General features: G+C 40.6%; 1 protein-coding gene across 1 annotated transcript in view; it reads right to left on the bottom strand.

Moving 5' to 3' along the window:
- LOC136637824 (regulating synaptic membrane exocytosis protein 3-like) overlaps positions 1 to 17,738 on the bottom strand; it is a 116,056-nt gene extending 98,318 nt beyond the window's left edge. The window contains exon 1 of the mRNA XM_066612434.1: positions 17,686 to 17,738. Within this exon, the coding sequence (XP_066468531.1) occupies positions 17,686 to 17,738 (53 nt within the window). The remainder of the gene's footprint in view (positions 1 to 17,685) is intronic.
- Positions 17,739 to 22,443: the final 4,705 nt, after the last annotated feature.

Raw genomic sequence — 22,443 nt, 5'->3', positions numbered from 1 at the left:
ACTAGCATTCCAGCAGTGGATCCTGCCTAATGGCAGTCATAAAAAATTCTGGCAGCTTGCAAAGCCACATGCTGCTAGAATACCAGCAGAGAAGCTGGAACAGCACTACACGAGGAGGCAGCCCACTGACTCAGGTAGGTCGGCAGGGAAAGCAGATTGGGAGGGGGGCAGAACAGGATGGTGGGGAGGGTGGAACATGGCAGAATAGAGGGAGAGCAGGGGCGTGATGGAGGCAGGAGAGTTCGGCACCTTGGGCAGGTGACTTCTGCTGAATGCTATCATGTCTGATAGCAGCTGGCACAACCCCTTTGTCTCTTCAGGCTTGTGGCAGCTAAAGAGCATTTTGTGGCAGAGTACAGTAAGTAGAACCTTGCTCTACTTCTCTCTCCTGCATCATTGCAGCCTCCCTCCCAGGATACAGTTCAAGTTTCCTTGATGTGGCTGCATTAGTGCTGTTAGAAGCACAATGCATGAATGATGCAGAGTGTATGTAATGATGCTGCTGGTTTTGTTACTCTCTGCACATATCTCCCTTCCCCCTAACAAATCTGAAATAACTATTATGGCTTCACGACCATTTGTATTACAGTGGTTCAAGGATAGCAACCCAAAGATAAAACCATTATGCATTACATTTGTTTTAGGCAAGGGACAAACCATCTTTGCTGCTGCTCCATGAACCCACATCAATTCCCATGAACTCAACTTGCAAATGTCCTGAAGCTCTACTAGAAGTGGAGTCCAAGTAAATATGTACCCTTATGGGTTATATAAAGATGGGTTAAATATACAACTCAGTAAGGATACCTCTGTGTTTCTTCTGGATTAGCACTTAGGTGATTTAAACTGTTTGGTTTTGCAATGCAAGACTCCAGCGTTGTTGGTCTTCACACAAGTTTTGGAAACATGAAGTAAAAGTTGGATGCAATGGACAGAAACAGATAGAAACAGAGAGACGGTCACATGCAGTGAAGATGGAGACATGCAGTCAAGTTATTTATATGAACCAAGAATGTGCCAGTAAGTCAAGAACATCTGAGCAATATTTTTAATTTCTCCTTTCCAATGTCTCAGAAAGAGGAGCTTGTAGAAAAAATCTGTGACATAATCAGAACAGAAAACAGTCCTAACAGTTAAAGATGGAAATAGCAAAGAATAGTTCATTTACTGTGAATAACAAAACGCTTTACTGTTTTCATTAATCCTGAGGATAATATAACGTAACTTTCTCTTTGAAATGAATGGGGCATTACAAGAGTAGTGTTTGATGGGCTTAGGTTTGTGCAAACAAAGTTCTGTTGTACATTATTTTGATAGTACTTTCTCAGGGAAATTCTCAAATGGATTATACATGCCTGGCCACTGATATTGTGTCACTTGACCCAGCACCATTTCACACATTAATGTGTGAGGCTGGGCTGGCTTATCTAAGGCTGCCAAGTGCGTTCATAGGAAAGGTGAGATTTAAAGTGGGAAGATCTGATCCCACATCTCGGTCTCTTAGCCACTAAGCTCTCTTTCCAGAGAATAATGGAGACGTAAATATGATAGAAGGGGGACTTCAATTCATCTAGTAAATTCTAAATAAACAGGCTGCAATATTACTTCTGACATTTGTAAAGTTTTTACAAGGAAATTTTAAATGTATTTAAAATATTTGGTACTAAATTGATAACAACTTTTAAAGCGAATGGACATCCTGTTGAGGTCTTGTACAGACAATGCAGGAGAATGACTCAGAAGTGTAAAAAAACTTTAGATATTTTAAATTAGGATTCCAGTGGCCAACTATTAAGGCTGCAATCCTATACATGGTCCTGGGAATATGACCCATTTAACTCAATGAAGCTTACTTCTGAGTAGACACGCATAGGATTGAGCTATAAATGTGATTAGGTTAGAGACTCAGATATAGAAACATACATACAACAGAAAAAAATGGTCATAATTGAAGAACCATGTGGCACGAAGATTCAAATAACAAAAGAACAATACAAAAACAAAAAGTCAACAAAAGTGGTTATATATATATATCACATTTAGCCAATCAGCATATAAAGAGAAATCCAAAACACTGGCATTGTTTAGCAAACCCTACTTGGCAGCAACAACCTGCTCCCAAGGTTTTTATTAGGAAAATGTTAAAGAGCCTATTGCACAGAACGTGTAATACTATCCTGCACTGAACTTTCCATATCTTTTCAGAGATTATGCTTGAGGACACATCACAGAGGCCCACATCACAGTCTGGGTCAGACATGCTTAAACCCACTGATTTAAAAACAATGTGTGCCTGTCTCTGAGCAAGACTGTGACTTCTAGGTACTCTGAAAAGAAATAGTCTGAACTCCAAGTATAAGAGTATTATAAAGCACCAAATTAAAATAAATCTCCATAGCAAACCATAAGTAGTCCTGATAGTCTTGTTGATAAGGGGGAGAATACCAGGGCCTGCCCACCCATGTGCTGAATAGAAGCAGCTGTTCCACACAATGGGAAGAGAAGGGCCTGCCACCATAACTCCTTCAGCTTGCCAACTGCCTGGGTCCTCCACTAGACTGGTTTCCCATCCTCTGCTCACTTGCTCTTCATGGAGACTGAGTGAGTGGGGGATGGTGGCTCTGCCGCCTCTTCCAGGAGACCCATCAGAAAGAGGCCTGTCATCTCATCCTCCGAATGTTTCTTCTAAACAGTCCTGGTGCAGAGGAACTTGGAAGTCCCAGGATCTTCCCTTTCCAGCTGGTTTTGAAGAAGCACCAAGCAGTGGAGGAGGTAAGGAGATGTTCACAATTGTTGTTACCGTCACTGCTGCTGCTCCACAACCCTACTTTCTCTGCCACCTGGTGCTTCTTCAAAACAGGTCAGGTGCAGAGATGATGGTAAGGATCCCAAGAATTTCAAGGCCAGGTGGCAATGCTGGTAGGGAAGTACTTGGTGATGTGGGGCTCACAAAAAAGGGGTTCTGGTGGCATAATTTCAGAACCACTTCAGATGCCAGTTCAGCTTCAGCCAGGCCTAATTATAGCACTTATTATATAGGGATTAGAGAGAAGCAAAGCCAACCTGATATTCCATAGTATGTGGAATCAAGAGTCAGTACTTGACTGTTTAATACGCAGAAGGTGGTGCGTGAATATTGCCTTTGTTTTTCCAGGATAGCAGACTATGGTGGATCGGGCTATTAAACATTTGTTCCACTGAACAGACATCAGAGGTGCTTTATAATAACTGCTTAGAAATCAGGAACAAAATCTGCTTTAGGGCCCAGTCCTATCCAATTTTCCAGCACACGTGCAGCCATAATGTAACTGCAAGGTAAGGAACAAATTTCCAATACCTTAAGGAGGCCTCTGGGACTGCTGCCCCCCACAAGATGCTGTGCATGCCCCATTGACACAGCTGCACTGGCACTGGAAAATTGGATAGGACTGGGCCCTGAGAAACCTAACTGAATTCCTGGAAGTTACATACTTTTACATACATGCCTTTAGAAATTCTCTGCAAGGTTCATCAAGCCACTTTTCAGTAGGAGGAATTGACTTAGTACCTGTCATCCTCCGGTGATGCATGTTGGATATGAATCCGGGGACTAGTGGGTCGTCTCCTAGCTAGGGAGGGGGACCATCTACCTCTGTTTGTTCACCCAACAAAATAGGAAGAAAACAGAACATTTAGTGTGTGATAAAAATTTAAAAGATTTTGGGCAAAGAAACTGAAAAGTACCCCAAAAAGTCAGTGTTCACATTTTTGAAGTCTAAAATATTGCCACTTAAAATTTAGATCTCTTTCACAGACAAATTTGTATAATACTATTATTGTGTAGTATATTCATAGCACATCCATTTTTTAAAAGCAATGGTTCTATCAACAAATTTTAAAAAATTGACATGACTTACAGCCCAATCCTATCCACACTTTCCTGGGAGTAAGCCCCATTGACTCAAATGGGACTGACTTCTGAGTAGACATGCATAGGATTGGGCTGTTAGATACTAATTGCAGGAACAAGATTCTTTATTTTTTCCAAATATTTCTATTTAATGTATTATGCATTTTTAGATAAGTTTCAATTGGTTTAAATTTGAAAGGTTATTTTCATTACTTTGATCAGTAACAGCATTTTTGCTTGTTTATTCATCCAAATAACCTAGACTGACATCTTGGTGTGGGTGGAACGGAAACATCACATTACACTGCTAGACACAGAATATGGCTCTGAAATAACCCATTTCCCCCACAGCTGAGGTCTATGAAATTAAAAAAAAAATTACACTGACTTTGAAATGGTTCATGCAGGCTGCAATCCTATACACACTTTCTGGGAGTAAGCCCCACTGGACTCAGTGGAACTTACTTCTGGTTAGAGATGCACGGGATCAGGCTGCTAGACAGAACTGTCAGCATTAACTGGCAGGTGGTATGCAGAGACCCACCAAAGGCCGTTTCCAGCTCTGCTATCTGCAATTCTGCAAATGGAAATGCTGACGCCTGACTCTGTGATCTTGCATTACACCCTTGTCCTAACTTCCTCTCTTCAGAGTATTTTGGTCACTACCATCTGTAATTTCTCTCTGCATTAGAGAATATTTTTCCATTGGCCACTGAAGTGCTATGCACAAATTCTCAATCTGTCTCTTTCCAATAATGTTACATAGTGTTGCCTTGTGTCAACTACTTATTTGTACTTACTGCATTATTGCCACTGAACATGGTTTACTGTCCTACCTGTGTCATCAGCAAATATAGGATTTCCCCCCCCAATTGATTGCTGTCACAGAATGAGGACAGAGGTTCAAAGAGACTAGTTATAACAAGACAAAAGTTGTATTAATCTAAGTGTTTGTGGAACTGGAACTAGGAAGTCTTTTCTCTCCTACCATTTTTGATTAATGCAACTTTTTTAAAAAAAATTAAAGTTTACTGTTCGTGCTGTACCAAATGATTGAACTGATACACAGAGAAACCCAATGAGGCTTCATGAATGCGCACTCACACACAGAACTTTTCTGATGGGAGCATGCAGGGGAATGTAGAAGATAAATTCTTACTACTGTACTATGGTTGGGGAGCTTCTCTTCCTCTGCACCAGCTCAAACAATTGTCAGGTTTATGGTGCCTATGTTTGGAAGCAGGGCAACAGTATACAAAATGAGCAACTTCTGCTCAGGTGGTATGTTCATGATAAGAAAGCAGCTGTTATGGTCTGGAGCAACCATTTTCAACCACTGTGCTATGGCACACTGGTGTACTGCAGATGGTCCACAGGTGTGCCATGGGACTTTGGGAAGGGTCATTTATTAGTAGGGCAACCAGGGGGTTTGAGCCCCCTACCAGCAGCATGGTGTGCCTTGACAATTTTAGCAACTTGTCGGTGTGCCGTGAGATGAAAAAGATTGAAATCGCTAATCTGGAGGGTAAAAACAACACAATCCTGACTGCCACACAATCGTTGACTGCCACAATCCTGGTGATCATGTACATCAGTCATTGACCCAGATCTAGTGCTTTATTCTGCACGCATCACCAGGTGATGTTGTGCAAAGAAGCAGGGAGCTCCTGAAGTCTGGCTGGACCACACCTCAAATAACTTAACAAACATGTTGGTGGCAAATATCAGGAACATACAAGGGACCTAATTTTTTCCTGGGGGAATGGTGACAGAAGTAAATCATCATACAGATACATTTCAGAAAGAATTCTTGGAATAGTATTGCTTTTCTTCCCCACTTCATGTCAGATCTTACAGCCCAATCCTGAGCTGCCTGTTGTGACAGGACTGCGCAGTGCCAAAATGGCTGCATTGGCATCCTACGCACAACAGAGCAGGCACTAGCAGCTCCTTGGGGGAAGGGCACTTTCATTCCCTTCCCCCAGGTAAGGCAAGTAGCCCCACAATGGGACTGCCCCAATCAAGAGCCTCCATGTACGGCCACCAGCCCAACATGGAGACTCTGGATGCAGAGCTTCTGGATGCAGAAGCGGAGCTCCTCTGGTCCCACCTCCATCCTACCTCACTCCCTCCCCAAGCACACCTCCTCCCTCCCCCTTTCCATCCTCCAACCTGGAACGCCTCCTACCACACCCCCACCTACCTCTCCACCACCCAGTGGTTCGGGCGACTGCAGAATGGCGAAGCAGCAGTGGTTTACTGGTGGTGAGGGCTGCAGATGTGCCTTATGGAACATTTACAACACTCAGCATCGGTGGTGGACTGGCATTAAGAGCTCAGGATTCGGCTCACAATCATTTATCATTTCAATAGGACGTTTTCATTGTATATCATGCATGATAGTGGGCTACTCATCTCTTTATACACTCTGAGTGGTGCTGGTTGAAACAGTTGCTTGCCCATGGACCCTCAAACTTTACAGCACAGCAAGAATGTGAATCTTGACCCAAACTCAATGTCCTATACCATGACCCATTATTTCTGCAGCTTCCCCTGTTGGCATATAGCTAAGTATTCACAAGTAAGATTGTGAAACTCATTATAATCTCCACTAAGCAATTTCCTCCTTAGATTAAAGAGCATCTGTGAGGGAGACAGATCGACTTCCCAGGAAGTATAAACCTGGAATGGGCCACTTTCAAAAAGCAAAAATGATATTATAAAAACAAAGGTATATTCTGTTAGCAGTGTAACATTTAATTCTTCATAATTTTATTTCATTGTACTTTTTGAGGTACCTTCCAGTTCATGGATTAAGGGAGAGGTTTAACTTTGAGAACATGCAAATTACAAAGACTTCAGGGGGATTTAGCAGTGCAGTAGATTAGAAAACCCGTTTAGGTATTTTAGAAGGTTGTTAGTAGATAGCAGCTTTTTCTCTCTAAGCCAAATGTTAAAAGGAAAAAAGTAAGGCACCAGTGCATCCAAAGCCCTTAATATGCTGATGTCCTGTATAAACATGAAAAATAATAACAAAAGAATGGCATTACCTGCAATCATGCATTATAATATGATCTCTCTCAATATTTTTTAATGGTTAGAAATGTACTCTACACATTAAAATGTGGCATAGCATGCAACAGACTATTTTTCCAGGTTGACTGAAAGGATAGATAAAAAAGAATCACAGGAGAGTGCAAAATTAGCATGTGCCCCTGCCATACTGCTAGAGAACTACATTCAGTGACAGAGGTCATATTCAGACAGGAGTTTCCAGCAGTTCACTGAAAGTGTATCATAAAGAAGCTGTATCATTAAGGATTAGCTTAAGGTTATAAATTACATTATTTAATGTAATTAAATTAATTACATCCTAGATTACGCACTGCAGAACATCTGGGATATTTCAAAGCAATGCCACAAGCCTCTGGAATACAAGACATCGTAGTGGACACAACTTCTACATCAAGACATAATATCTCATTCATACGTTGGGTGGATCCAAGCAGAGCCTGACACAAACAGAAGATACGTCTAATAATGTAAGGGAAAAACCATGATTTTTTGCAGATCTCTTTAACTACAACACATCTCATATTGCTCCCCAGAGTCCCTAGCCCTTATGGTTGCCTTCTTGGGGGTACAGGGGACTGCAGTGGGGGAGAAGTAGAAAATCTTCTTTCCTTGAACAGAGCTGCACTCATGGTTTGTTGGATCCAGCCCATCATGCTTTTTAGCTATGCACATAAGTGCAAACCTAAAAACATAGTGTGGAATAACACACACATGCATGGAAATATGCATCTTCGCATCAGAAAGTGACTAGTTGCAACTTGTAGTTAAGTGTGCACTCCGTAGCCAACTCAAGTTTGCTGCCAAACAATGTGTGGAAAGTTCTAGAACAGTGGTTCCCATACAGTAGGTAGGGATCCACTGGTGGATCGCAAACTGATTTTTGGTGGGTCTCCAAAGGGTGATGGAAAGATCAGTTAACTAATTTCCTCAAACCCTGAAGCTATTCAGAAGGCAGACTCTGTAGCTGCTAATTAACCTGCAAAGAGCTGAGCTCCTACAGTTTGCAAGCATGTGTAAATATGGGGAGATAAATCTTTGAGAGTCTTTTTCTGATAGTCTTAATGAATGAATGAATGAATGAATGAATGAAATAATTTCTAGTTCTTCTTTATTAAAGGTTGGTAAACCTGGGTGGGTCCCAAAAGAGTGTCATTTTAAAAAGTGGGTCCTGGTGCTAAAAGGTTTGGGAGCAACTGTTCTAGAAACAAGTCCAGAACACATACCCTTTGAACAGTCCCTCAGACAAAGTTGAGAGTTAGTGATCTTGAGTCTTCAAATGCTAGTCAACAGAAGTGTTACACCACAATAAAACCGAAGTGTAAATAGTGACACTGCTGAAGTTTACAACTATCCTCATTCAGAATGCAAACCTGTCTAATACATATTTAAAAGTATTAGGAATCAAGAATCATTTCCTTCATTACAGATTTTAAAAAAATCATATTCAGCACATGCATGGCATTATACCTTTGGTTAAGTCCCGGACACTAAACACAGCTGTACTGTAACAACTACAACTGCAGCAGAAAGCATCAAATTTACACTTAACACTTACAGCCCAGTCCTACCCAGGCCAGCTGCCAACAGAACACATGTTCCGCTGGCAGTGACTGCTCTATGACAGTCATAAAACATGCTCCAGCAGAGCACAAAATCACATGCTGCAGGAGCACCAGCAGAGAGGCTGGAGTGGCCCCTTGTACACCAGCGGAACATCACTGGCCCACTGACGAAGGTAGGCCAGCAGGGGAGATAGGACAGGGAGGGAGATGGCAGAACGGTGCAGGAGTGAGCAGGAGGAAACAGGGACAGACCAGGTCAGGGAAAGGGACGGGTTTGGGTACAGATCTGCGCCAGTGATTTAACTGGCACAGGTTCAAGTAGACCTATCTGTGCCACGGAGGATTACCCCCAAGTAAGGGAACATTTGTTCTCTTGCCTCAGAAAAACCTCCAGTCTCCAGAACAACTTCCCCCTGCAGGATTCAGCAAGAACCTTTTTGGAGCCACTGCAAGAGCAGGGAGAAAGGATAAGATTGATGTGTTAGACTTGGAATAGATCGGCACAAACACTTAAATAACATGTTTTATGCCCATTTCTTTGCATAGTAAATACTTTGCATAATATTTAATTAGCATCTAACACTGAAATTTTAGGAGAATAATAATAAATAATAATAAACTTTATTTCTATCCCGCCCTTCTTCCTAAAGGGACCCAGGGCGGCTAAGGAGAAGGTTTTTTGCTTCACTATAGAAGGAAAAGATTAAGATAACAGATGGTAGAGGGAAGGCTAACAGAGACAGGGGTAATAGGCATTTGCGTAAGGTACAGATTATGTGAGTTGTGGATATTTCTGTATGTCTATACTCATCCAGAAGGGAAAGGGATTGGTTAGCTCTGTATGGGTTGCAGTACCCAGAACAAAAGGAAAAAATAAAACTACATAAAATGAGATGGGGGGGGGGGCATGACAGCAGAAGCAACAACAAAACAAGGCAATATAACACCCCTACATCATGTCAGCTAAGAACTCTTCAATAACACAGGCCAACACACATTTTGCTTCCTTAAATGTTACACCAATTCCTGGATATATTTGGGGTGCTGATTCCAAAAATGGCATCCATTTTGGCCTATCACGTCTAGTTTTGGAGACACGGCATAGCCTCTTTAGTGAATGGTTCAAGCAGCTTCCTCATGAGGAAGCTGCTTGAACCATTCACTAATGAGGCTATACTATATCTCCAAAACTAGACGTGGTAGGGCAAAATGGATGCCATTTTTGGAACTGGCACCCCAAATTCATATCAAACCACCATAAAGTTTGGGAAAAACTTTTCTGACCCTCAGTTTTGAAGGCCTGTGTACTTGATCTAGGATCTTCCAATAATGCTTATAATGCAGCAGGTGTAGTCTGGTGGTCAAGTGGAAGGCTGCTCAGTGAATGCTATTCAGGAGTGGTCCCGGCTGAATTTTGGATGGGAGACTGAAAGCTGATAAAGCTGTCCTGAGAAAACAGAGCCAGGAGGAGTCAATGTTTACAGCTAGGCGGATCTGAAACTGCTCCTGCTGGAAGTTCAGGAAGCATACCCAGGTGACATATGTGATGACCACACTGTGAAGGATTCCATCTGGAAGAGAAGGCTTCTACGAGCTGCCCATAGAACAATTATTGTAGAAACTCATTTTATTCTACTATGGAGCTCTGTGAGCTGTTGCTTTGGCATGGGAAAGGTGGGATATAAATTTCTCAAATCAATAAATCAAGAAATAATTGCTGACCTAATTTCAAATTGAGCTGAAGGGAGTTTATAGTCCATCTTGTGACAAGGTGGAAAGTTAGGAGCATATCTTCCACATATATACTGTATTTCTACATTCTTTTGGGAAACACTCCTCCCTCAAATAACCTTCATGTTGAAGTTTTCCTATCATACAGAATTAACACTCTGCCAACTGAATTTCCATGCCAGCTGAAACAAGAGCAATGCATTTATTTACATTTATTTACATTTATAAAATATACATTCCTTTTGTATGGAATGTAGCACTTCAGTGTGTTCAGCCAAGTGCTGACTGCCATCTGTACAGACCCATGGCCATATAGGGTAAAAGATGGAGGCTTGCATTGATGCCTTTAATGGGCAGAGGAGGCTAACTGCCAGAGTCATATTTCACATGAGATTACAATTACAAGAACACAGCTTTGCTAAAGTTAAGCTATAAAATTCTTGTGCCATAAACACATATAGACCAATGACACTTTAAAGTTTGATTTATATATCGCGTAAAGTTATATGCAGTATTCTGCAGCCTGCCTAAAGCATCTGAACTAAACACTGTAGAATATCTTTGATCTATTAAACGGGAGATGCAGTTTGCCAAACAACAAGCAAAAAATAAATAAAAATTAGACATGCTTGAAGGATCATTACTGCCTCCAAAATATATCACAAGCATATAAAATGCTATTGTCAGCTCATATAATTCTGTTGAGCAGCCAAGGAGCTGTTCTAAATCATACAAAATGTTTCCTAAGGAAAGCCTCCAGCAGAATTCTACCACTTCAAGGACTTTTACATATACACTCCTTGTAAAGGAGACATATCAAAGAGGAGATCGGCTCCCTTCTTTGTAATCCTCATCACTCAGAGAGAAAGCACCAGGACACTTTTAGAATAACTATAGCTCAGTTCTGTCACTACTTACCCCGGTGGCCATAGCCTTCAAGTGGCAGAAGAACAGGCAGAGACAAACCACACACGTACATGTGCAACATGCAATAGAGGCACTTTGTGAAAAGACCTAGACATGCAAAAGCCAAACTGATAAGACTTTTCTTCTCCTGCTTTTGAAGGAGAAAGAATTGGGTGACTTGGCTCACACATATTTGGCCCACTGTGGGAAAAGCATCACATATTACGATAGGTGTGTGATAGAAGGGAGAGGTGTGTCTTGCTCCTTCACCATAAAGATTGTCACAGTCATGTAAGTTCCTGAGCTGGGCCTGTGTATGTGACCAATGACAGGAAGCCTTTGTAAAGGTGCTCCCTCTCCCACAGTGTCAGACGAGCAGGGCCTATGAGACGAACTCTGTCAGGGGATACAAACTTTCTTCTGGGTCCCTTCCCAAAGGGGAAGGGGGGCAATGGGGGCAGGCAGAACGAGGGGGGCAAAATAGGGTGGGGGAGGGTGCTGACAGCCACAATAGTCTTTGGAGCTCAGGTCTACTAGGTTTCTTGATGCAGAGCCCAGGTCTACGCAATCATGCAGTATTGGCAGCTAGATAAAGTAATATGGAAAACCAAACACACTCCTAAATCTCTCTAAAATATAGAAAATCGATTGCAGAAAATTAGCATAATTGTATTTAGGCTCACACTAGAATGGATCAAAATGAACTTCTGCCCCACAGTTGGGTCCCTAAGCTTCTATGCACTCCTTCATGGTTATGGGATCCACAAGCCAAAGAGCTACTGCAGCAGACCAGTTTCCTCCCAGATTCGACACTGTTTTAAGAAGAGTCATGGATGCACTCCTGGGACCGGTGTGCATGGCTTGCAGCAGCAGTTAACACTGCATGCATGTGGTTGTACCCCAGCATTACGAGCTGGCAGCAAGTTCAGGTGAGATAGGAAAATGTCAAGTCCCAGGAACTTTCTGGGACCCCCTTTGGATCCTGGTCCCCTTTCTGACCCTGGGCCTGGGTACAAATTACTCCCTTTACCCCCCTCTCCTAGGCCCTGCAGCTGAGGAACATTCCTTTTCACTGCAGCTGATTTCTTGGGCTATGGTTCAGGTGGGTTCATTACATGATCCTCATCATGCCCATCTAAAGCCAGAAATGTCTCAGCCCTAGGAATCACTGAGCTGACACAGCAGAGCAGGTTTGCACATATTGGAAATCAGCTCACATTTTATCCCCATAAGCTGTGCAAGCCACATAATGGTAGCTTTCATTGCTTTTGTTTATATGTACATAAGATAAACAATTCTTCTTTTTCTCTGTTCCTTCCCGGATCTTAAATGTAGACTGACTTTTTCAGATCCCATCAAAATGTACTGAGCTCTCAGGTGTGCGAGACAAACAGAGATCCAGTGCAGTAGGTGGCAGAAAGTCTTCATTTCTTATTGGTGAGAGTTGAACTATTTGTTATCAATCAAAGGCTACTATAACATGAAAAAAAATAGGCTACAGGTTTGGTTTAGTGACTGGGTGCCTGAAAAACAGGAGTTTTTCACAAAAAACTGAGATAAGGATCCGTATGTCATGAATACATGGCTAAGATGAAATCTGAATTAGGTTAAGGGGGAGAACCTTCCTGACTCATAGCTTATGCTCTAAATCAGTACCCTACACTACATAAAGCTCTCAAAAGATTTCAGCCTGCAGCCACAAATCAACATGGAGTCATTTCAGTATGCGTGGATCTTTCAAGATATTTTTGAAGTTGTTACAAGGAAAAAAAATGAGGGTAATTTCTCAAGCCCAAATGGGGATGTCTCCTCAGTGTTTGATCAATACCCTATTGTTGCTCTTGTTTGAAGCACATCTTGAGTCCTGGCCAGTGGCTCTGGTAGATACTGACATTGTGAAAGAGAACTTCAAAGCGCAAAAGCTGGTTTATCTCTGCAGCCATTAATGTACTTGCATGAAGATCCAATTCCCCTCCCATGTGGAAGTAGAGCCCTTCCAAGCAAAAACAATCCATCTGCTTCTTATGTTTTATTTTTTTACTATTGTGGATAGAGGAAAAAAAACCATTTATCTCACTTATATACTCCTGTTTCTCTCTCACATGAAGAGTGGGAACATTTGGCTCCCAAGCAGTCTCCCATCCACAGCTTGCAGGGTTTCAGCAAGACTGTTTGGAAGAAATAACAAAATCTTGTACTTAAACTAAGCTCTGCTTTTTAAAGTCATTGCAAAATGTATTTAACCTTTATAGCTCTGATTGAACAGGGCCTAAGCACAGCAACTGGGACTGCACACACCCCAAACATTTTTGGGGGGTTACCGATTTCAGCCTCCTCCCCATTGTAACAACAGATCAAAAAGATTCTAGTCTTTCTGAAAGAGATACACACATGTAGCCCTGGAGACTGAATCGGGAAGGACAAATGTGTGCAGAGCACCTATGATTTTCCCAATCTGCATCCAGCTAAGAACGCATGTGGAAAATCCTGCTTCCATAGTTATATGGTTCATAGCTGGATTGCAGCACAAAAGCATAAGCAGTAACACAGCAAGCAGTTTGCAAACTGATCCAATTGTTTTGCTTTTTGAAGGAAACTCTCCTAAAGAGGCCATGATTTTTGCTTTCGGTGTTTTGACCGAAACTTTTGAAGACCTTATTGCCCCGTCTTTTGCAATTTGCTGAATGAGCAGAAATTGCAAATAAAAAAAATATTCACGACAGATCTTAACAATAATTCTGTATAGATACTGGCCATCCAATGAAAACAAGGAAGCATCTCGTGGCACTTCCTGGACAAACAAATTTATAGTGATGCAAGTATCCATGGGCCACAGCCCACTTGGTCAGGTGAAGAAACAGTGGTGCTCAGTAAAACTATCTCAATTAACACAGAAATGTTATCAGCATACTGAGGACTATTGCGAACAATGGCATCGGCTTGAATTTAAAAGAAAAAGAAAAAGGAGAAAGAGAGAAAGAAAGAGGAAGCCAAGAGTTGTTATATGCAACATCAAGACACAATAAGCATGACACCTATGGATACCAGAGCAAAAAATGTCTACAGTATCAAAGCCGATATGAATAATACAGGCAGCTCAGAACGATATGGAAAAAGTAACAAACGCATATGGACCACCAGCACGGATGACAAGAAACCGAAAAGTCTTGGTTGGATACCTTTCTTGTTCTGGTGAATGCAAACTAGTATCAGGCCTCAAGCAGTTGGTACTAGCACTCCTAGCCCTGTCAAGCGAGGGCTGCAGTTCACTAGTGCCAGTGCATTGCATCCAATGGAAGAAGAGGAAAAATAAAAAGAAAAGAAAGAAAGAAAGGAATACAATGTTAGATATTAAATAATAAAGTAATGTTCTTGTTACATAAGATGTATAGTTATAATGGTCTAACAAAGATATAATGGAATAGGCTGGATGAAAAATGCCAAGATTTTTTAATTTTTTTAAAAGAGAGAACCTAAAAGAAATGCTTGAGTTTGGCTGTTTAAAGGAACCAAACTATATAAGGTTGCAATCTAAATCACTTCAACAGGCCTTAATAGCCAAGACTGCACTTCAACAAGCATAAAACAAGACTAACAGTGACCTATGAAAAAGTGGAAAGGATATGCTAAAACAATGGCTAACAGTACAATCCTATGCATGTTTACCCAGAAGTAAGTCCCACTGTGTTCAGTGAGATTTACTCTTAAGAAAGCATGCACAGGATTGCACCCTAAATTAATTTCATTTTAAAATACACAAAGTAAAGGAATGCACTCAACTCAAAGTGAAAATACTTTACAATGAGTATAATCTTGTATAAACTCACAGGTATAGGAAAGGATACTTTGACTGAAACCTTACCTAACCAACAGTTCATCTGTCAGTCTTGGTATTCGTGTGTTAAGGCAATTACGAAGAAGTGAAATATCCTGACAAAGCACTGATTTGGCCTTAACGCATGCAGGCAGGGTTGAGCTTTACAAAGCAAAACAATTAATAAAAGAAAGAAATGTAAGTTTCATGCAGAATGCAAATCGTATAGGAAAAAAGAAAGAAAAAATAAAAATATGTGAAGTGATGATAGTTAAATGTCAGTGGAGTTTAAGCATTATGTATTTAGGACTTAATACTGGAAGGTGGGCAGACAACCCAGTCTCCCACCATTTGCAGCCATGCTGATGGTGTATGTGCAACTCACTAAGGGGGGAGGGATTGCACAGATGGCCTGGAAGAGGTAAGTAAAACCATTTTTAATTACCTCTCTGTAGGCCACCTAGTTATCAATGAGAGACCTATTCCAGCTATTTTGCCTAAGTAAGTCTGGGAAGAGGTAGGGGGTGTGCCAGGCTGGGAAAACAGGGATAGGATTCAGCATGTGCTGCTGCCACCAAGATCCATCCATCCCACTCCTTCCCCTGCTCAAGCCACTCCACATCCTGAACTGTCCAAGACATGCTCCAGCTGGCACCTTACCTGCTTCAATGCAGGTGCCCTGCATGCTCTAACAGGCACGAGGAGCCTCTGGCCATTTGCACCAGTGCTCACAATAGCATATAGTCTCCCAAGACTGAAGGATGCCAATGAAAGAAGACTTACAGCAGCGGACTGGGAGAGTAGAGAAAGTCATAGACTTTCTATAGAATTGGGCCGTTAGATTCCTGGGATAAATATGGAACACTTGCTTTGATCTAGAGATGATATCAGAATGAGAGTTTAACGAAATTAGTATATGTTCAAGTCACAATTACAGTGCTTTGTTGGAAGAATTTTACTTTGTTATCTAACAAAACAAGGAAGTACATACATGGGTTGACTGACATTTCTTTATAAGAAACATGTCAACTATTTTGTTCTCCAGGAATGTATATTTATCATAATTTAAGTGAGATCTTTAAAGGGACATTAACAGATTTCTTACCTGTAAATATTCCAATAAGTGCCATTCTCTAATAAAGGCATCTTGGGTGGCAGTGTTTTATAATGCCTAATAGAATTTCTTGCGTGTTGCAGAAAAGTAGAAGAAAAAGAAAAGGCCCATGCAAGAAACAAAAATAATGCAGGTATAGATGAAGCAGTCCTTAATGAAATGTTGAAGACATAGCACATTCATTCAATTAATTTTTTTTAAGCATCTGCTTTGTTATTTAGCTACTGCTACTGAAGATTAAAGATTTCCCTGCTCCTTTTTTGGTTTTAGGAATCTAAAGAAGTTGCAAAGAAATAAAGAGAGATTATAAAGCAGCAGTTCATAGGCAATTGAATCCTATTACAGTACTGTACTTTTTCAGAAGGTCTCTCAAAAACCCATTGACAGAATGCTGTTCTTTTAGTATGGTTCTTAACCCAGTTTCTCCCAGTTAGAAACTATTTGGTTAATAAATTGTTGCCTGGATTAAAAAAAAAAAAAAAAAAAACATTTTAGGCATGCCCAGAGAGATTTTTTACTCTGAACATCTAAATTCTTTGCCATATCAAAAAGGGTCAGGCCTGGTTAGTACTTGGATGGGAGATCACCTGGGAATACCGGGTGCTGTAGGCTTATACCATAGTCTTTTGAGACTGAAGGTTGCCAACCATTGTAGAGACAAAAGCTGTGACTTTGGCTTTTAAATGGGCCGTGATGAAAGAAATGCTAACAAGGAAACTTTAAAATGTAATTGATTTCATTAGAGCTTTAAGGGAACCGTAGTTAAATGCCCTAGATCGGAACTCTGTGCATATTCATACACATCCTAATCCTATCTAACTCCCTGTACAGCAATGCAGTAGCACAGCACAGCTACCGCTGTTTCCTGCAGGGGAGCAAGCACCAGCAGTCACTACGGATCAACTTGGAATTGTGACAGCTAAAATGCTGGTGCAAGTCCGAGCTGATCCACACAGGTGGATTAGGCTTGGGAAGGGGGTTAGGATTCAGCATGCACGACTGCTGCCCCCCCCTTTCTGGGCCCTTATTAGCTAGAGAGCACTTTATATGCATTGGAGCATCATAGACTATCAGTGGATGAGGATGTTTAATTTAGTATCTGAAAGTGCATACAAGACACAAAGCCAAATATTGTAAAAAGAAATATTAAAAAGGAAAACATTAACAGAATATAAAATAATGGTACTGCCATCTTTTTTACAGGCCTTTTGTAGCATTGCTTGAATGACAATACACAGTGTGTGAATATTTCACTTCTAGACATTGAAAAACAGGGATTCTATTGTAACCTAGAAACTATAAGGTTCATTAATACACAGTATGTGTATTAAAATCCATAGATCTGGATATGTTAGGCTCACTGTCATCCTCCACTGATGCTCTTACAGAAGCAGATATTTAAAATAATTCAATAACATCTTGACAATGGCCTTTTACCTACAATACTGCTTATACAGAACTAAAGGATTATTACAATAGAGAATCAAAATGGATTGTAAAGTAAAAGCAAAAAATTAAAAATAAAAATTAAAAAATACATACACCAGAACCATCCATAAGGAATCTTGATTACCAAACACCTGGTGGTATTTACCTGGTGGTATGTAGGCACTCTGCACTTCTTCCTCGTTTTGCTCTGGGCAGCATAAGAAGCTCACTGTACAGACAGGATGGACGATGAATGAAACAGGTATAAATATGAAGCATTAAATGGCATGAATTATGCCATGGTATGCCAATGAAAACATAAAATAAACCAGCAAGTTTGAACCAAGACCTTGGAAAGAATTATGGAAAGACATATTAGAACACTCCTAAATGAGAGCCAAAGGGACTTTTGACTGTTTGGACTCATCCTTTAAAACAAAGGCTGCAACCTTGTATAAAGGTTAATGGGAAATCTCATTCACTTCAAGAAATGTATATGGGATTGCAGCCTTTAATATCTGGACTGGTCTACAGATATTTGTCTCTTACATTCACAACTGACAGGTTTCTAAATTATATTGCATTTATAAACAGAAAATGGTTACTTAAAATAAGGCAATACATTTATAGCAAGAATATAAAAGAAAATATAAAAGAACAATGTTTTTCTTCTTAGAGAATTCTGGAAGTTCAAAGATTGCTAGTAATTTGATACAATTTGATTTGTACATGCATTACAATGAACTTCTTTTTATCTATTTATGAAAGTAAAAAAAACAAATCTACTGCATACACCTCTTTAAATTTTTAATAAAAGGTGTTATTTTTTGGTTAAGAATTCATCACATGTTCTGAAAGTCTCCTTTCTACACATTTCAGCACTATAGAGCTATATGTTTCCACTGGGAAGTGCTATACATTACAAGAAACAGTGAAACATTACTATTCTATATATTATATAGTTATATATAGAATATACTATTCTATATATAACTATATATAACTATATATCACTATTCTATATAACTATATAGCTATTCTATATAACCTATGTTTTCACCAGGTCTATAATTAAAAATTGGATATGTATGTGGATTTACTGCAACACAAATCACACAGATACATTTCCAATATCACCAAAGAAAAGTTTGTAAATTGTTCATGAAGATGTGCCATTTCAAAAATAAGCAAATGCAATACTATGATAACAGAAAGAAAAAAGTTTAAACATTAACCAAAGTGGTAAATGTGTTATCTGTCTGTTACCGTATTATCAGAAAGGCATATATTTCATTGTGGCTGTACCAGTATCATCTCAAGGACTACAGTATAAAATAGAAAAAAAAATTAACCTTAATTTATATAGCTATCTGCTGGAATATTTCCTTACGAATGTCAGTAGGATAATGTGCATGTATTTCTCACAAAAGAAGGCCTAATGTTCCCATTGCAAGCTGTCATATAGTAGGAGAGATAAGAGAGTAATGGTATACATTTTTTCCCCTCAAGTAAAGCATTTAGTTCAATAGACCACAAAATGTTTCTTAGAAACAAAGACACTGAATGGAAACGCTGTAGCGTAAACTAATTCCCTCCCCCAAATAAAGGGAAGACGTCAAGTTTCACATTTCCTCTTCCGCTGAGCCCCTCAAAGCACCTTGGTGGGATTCAATCTGCGAACGTTTACTAACTACACCCTTTCTGCCACTGAACCCAGCCAGGCTGTGGCTGAAAAAGGTACATAAGAAAGTATAGGCTTTAGCTCAGGGAGAAAACTTAGGGTTGTACATGGCAATCAAGAGGTCATGGATATTGCAAAGTATCATAGGAAACATGGAAAGAGATAGTGTGTATGAGATAGTGTGTGAAATAGTGATGGAATGGTGCTGAATGCTGGATTAGGATGCTGAAGAGTATAATATGAAAAACCTGGAATAGTGAGTGGTCCTAATAGTACTGAGTGGTGGAGCCTGTTTGTCTTACCAGATTAATGTGTCACTCAGTGCCAAATTTGGCCCACAGAGTTTTGGTAGAAGGCTAGTGTACCTTAATATACACTCAACAAAAAAAACTACAGTAAAAACTCTAGAGGAGTTTCAACAATAGAATCTACAGCTAAGGGAAAAGAACTAAAATCACAATTTTGATCCAAATTTGGATGAAAAGAAAGAAAACAAAAGTGTTTATTTCACTGGTAGCCCAATAAACACGGATATTTGTGTCCTGAAGTTTGATAGCTTCTGCTTCTAAAATATTAAAAAAAGAATGTGTAACTGCTACTAATTCAGTATTGCAGGAAATATAGATGCTATATAAGGTCCTGGCTGCAATTTTTGCTATTGCAGTTCCAGCACAACAGAGAATAAAAGGAAGAGTTGTGACATGCATTGTACCACTACAACCAGATATGAACGGTGACCCAGCACCCCAGACGGATGCTGGAATAGCCATTGCATTTACCCAATATATAGAAACTTGTAATACTTTAAGATCTACAACAACGTGCTTGTCCTGACCAGATTAAATCATTGAACAATATTAATAGTGCTGGTCCATGGTAACCATTAAAAGAAACTTGTAGCTAACAACCAAATTCAACCGTCCACTGGCCCAGAGTGTGAAGCACTGCTGACGGGGTGCATGCTGAATGTTGTGGACCGGCAGGAGACGTAAGTAAAGACGATCTTTACTTCCTCACTATAGGCTGCCAGGTACCCAATGAGTTTCCTCAGAACTACACCAGCTCTTTAGCTGTGGTAATTCTGAGGAGATGGGAGCAGGTCCAGGCCAGGAAGGGGGAATAGGAACTGGTGTGTGCTGCTGCCACTGAGATCCTCTTCCATCCTGTCCCCAAACCCCACCCAGCCTGGTCTGCTCCTTGCCCCAATCTGCTCCTGGTACCAACTTACTTGCAGCAGCAGAGGTTCTACCGGCCACTGTCACCTATGTGTGGTCTCTGAAGCTTTACACTGCCAGAGGAAGCCTACAGAACAATGGAGTGCCTGTGATATCAGTGGCTGGCGATTTATGTGGTGGATCATGAGATCTCCTGGTATAAGACCCAGATGGGATTGGGCCCAAAATAAAGCAACATTCCTGCTTTGTTTTCTTTCTCTTATTTTATGTTTTCCAAAATATTAGGCATTTAAAATTATTTTTAACTGAATTCCATTACTTATCTTTGTTCCTAATACACTTATTAAATGCGGTCTTAAATAAATCCTGGTGGTGTTTTTTTTCTTTCTTACCAGCCTGACAGTTATGCACCTCCTATTTTAGACAGCATAAAACGTATTCCAACAGCCAACATGACAGATATTTTACTACAGATTTTGTATGCTTAAGATGAAAATCCATACCTTTCTTGATCTGACAAATACTGACTATCTGAATCTCTGGACCTGCGGTCAATTGGGCTTCGGGAGGCATCATGGTGTCTAGTTGGAGAACGTGATCTTCTCATTTGATGAATTTCATCTAAACTCCTGAAAATATTTATAGACACATGAGCATATGTATAGAAGCATTGACATACATAATAATGCTTGTTACTATTAAAGATTAGTTCCTCAGTTCATTTAACATAAACTCTCAGAGATGTAAGAGTGTCCATTATCTCTCCGCAGATGAATATATAAAAGGGAATGCAACATTCACCTTGAAGATACTTATCCATTCAACAGGGCCCATGTGGTCAATGATGACCAAGCTTATGCAACATGCACATCTTGGTCTCTCTCCTCCCCTTCTGAATGGGGATAATTGAGGCATTTGCATGAGCAAAGTTTGGCCCTGTTGAACCAAATGCATGGCAGGAAGCAACTAAACCTTAGGCACAGTCGGATGATGTTATTGGGTTCTGCTTCCTTCAGGAGAGTTGTGTTCATATAAGGGGCCCTTTTGTGAGTGGAAGGGGTCCTTCCATGAGCACAACTCTCCTTCTGCTCACAGAAGGAGCCTGCAATGATGATGTATTGTATTGTTACACCAGCTCCTTGATATAGGGGACTTGGCTGACCAAGAATAGTAGCTTGATTCTTTTTCAACTGCACGGAACAGTTTAGAGATCTAGATTCTAATCAGGCAGGAATCTAAACACCTGCTCACAGATATTTCCAGCAAAGTGTCAGTTTGGGCAATACCTACCTGCCAAACTGGCCCCATGTGGTAAAAGATGTGCGCACTCATAGAGTGCACAAATCCTGGCCCCTCCCCGCCTGTCCAGGGAAATGGGGAGCATTTTTCTTTAATTATAACGATGAACCTCCCCTCCGCATGTGTCGATAAACCTACTTTTAAAATAGATAAGTGTGGTTTTGCATTTACAGGGACACTGCCCTCCTTCCTGCTATTGATTCATATTCCCAAGAAAAAGAGTCTACACACTATTAAACTAGTATGTATTCTAAAGGGTCTGAAGAGATCTTTACTTGATTTATAATTACTGTTGTCTGATTAATCAGTCCATTGTTTCCATATATCCTGGGTAATACCAGGCCTTCGCTCTCTTGTGAACTTGTTCCTTTTTCAACATTGGCCCTTCATCACATTCAGCATGACTAGAAAATTACTAAGTCATTCCTTCTTATTCATGCCTCTTCCAGCATTTGTTCTTATGAACTCTACTCCTTTCCTGCATCAGAATATACCAATTCACTCCTTCTGCTCTGCATAGAAACCTCTGAAAAAAATACCCACTTCCCCCTTCAGTGGCTCGACTTCTCCCCTTCCTTTCCCACTATAATAAGCACATGGCAGACTTGAGGGCAATGCCAGATTGCTGTAAGTCCTTCACTGGGGCCCCCATGGTGCAACCTACACACTCCCAGTGCCCCCAGTAGTCAGGGGGTGATCCCAGTCAAGTGGGCCCTCTGACAAGCAAAGCCCAACTTCTGACATCATCCCTGCCTGAGAAATGTTTGAT

This window comes from Tiliqua scincoides, chromosome 1 (assembly GCF_035046505.1).
Source record: "Tiliqua scincoides isolate rTilSci1 chromosome 1, rTilSci1.hap2, whole genome shotgun sequence".
Lineage (NCBI taxonomy): Eukaryota > Metazoa > Chordata > Lepidosauria > Squamata > Scincidae > Tiliqua > Tiliqua scincoides.
This window is presented reverse-complemented; position numbering and strand designations above follow the sequence as displayed.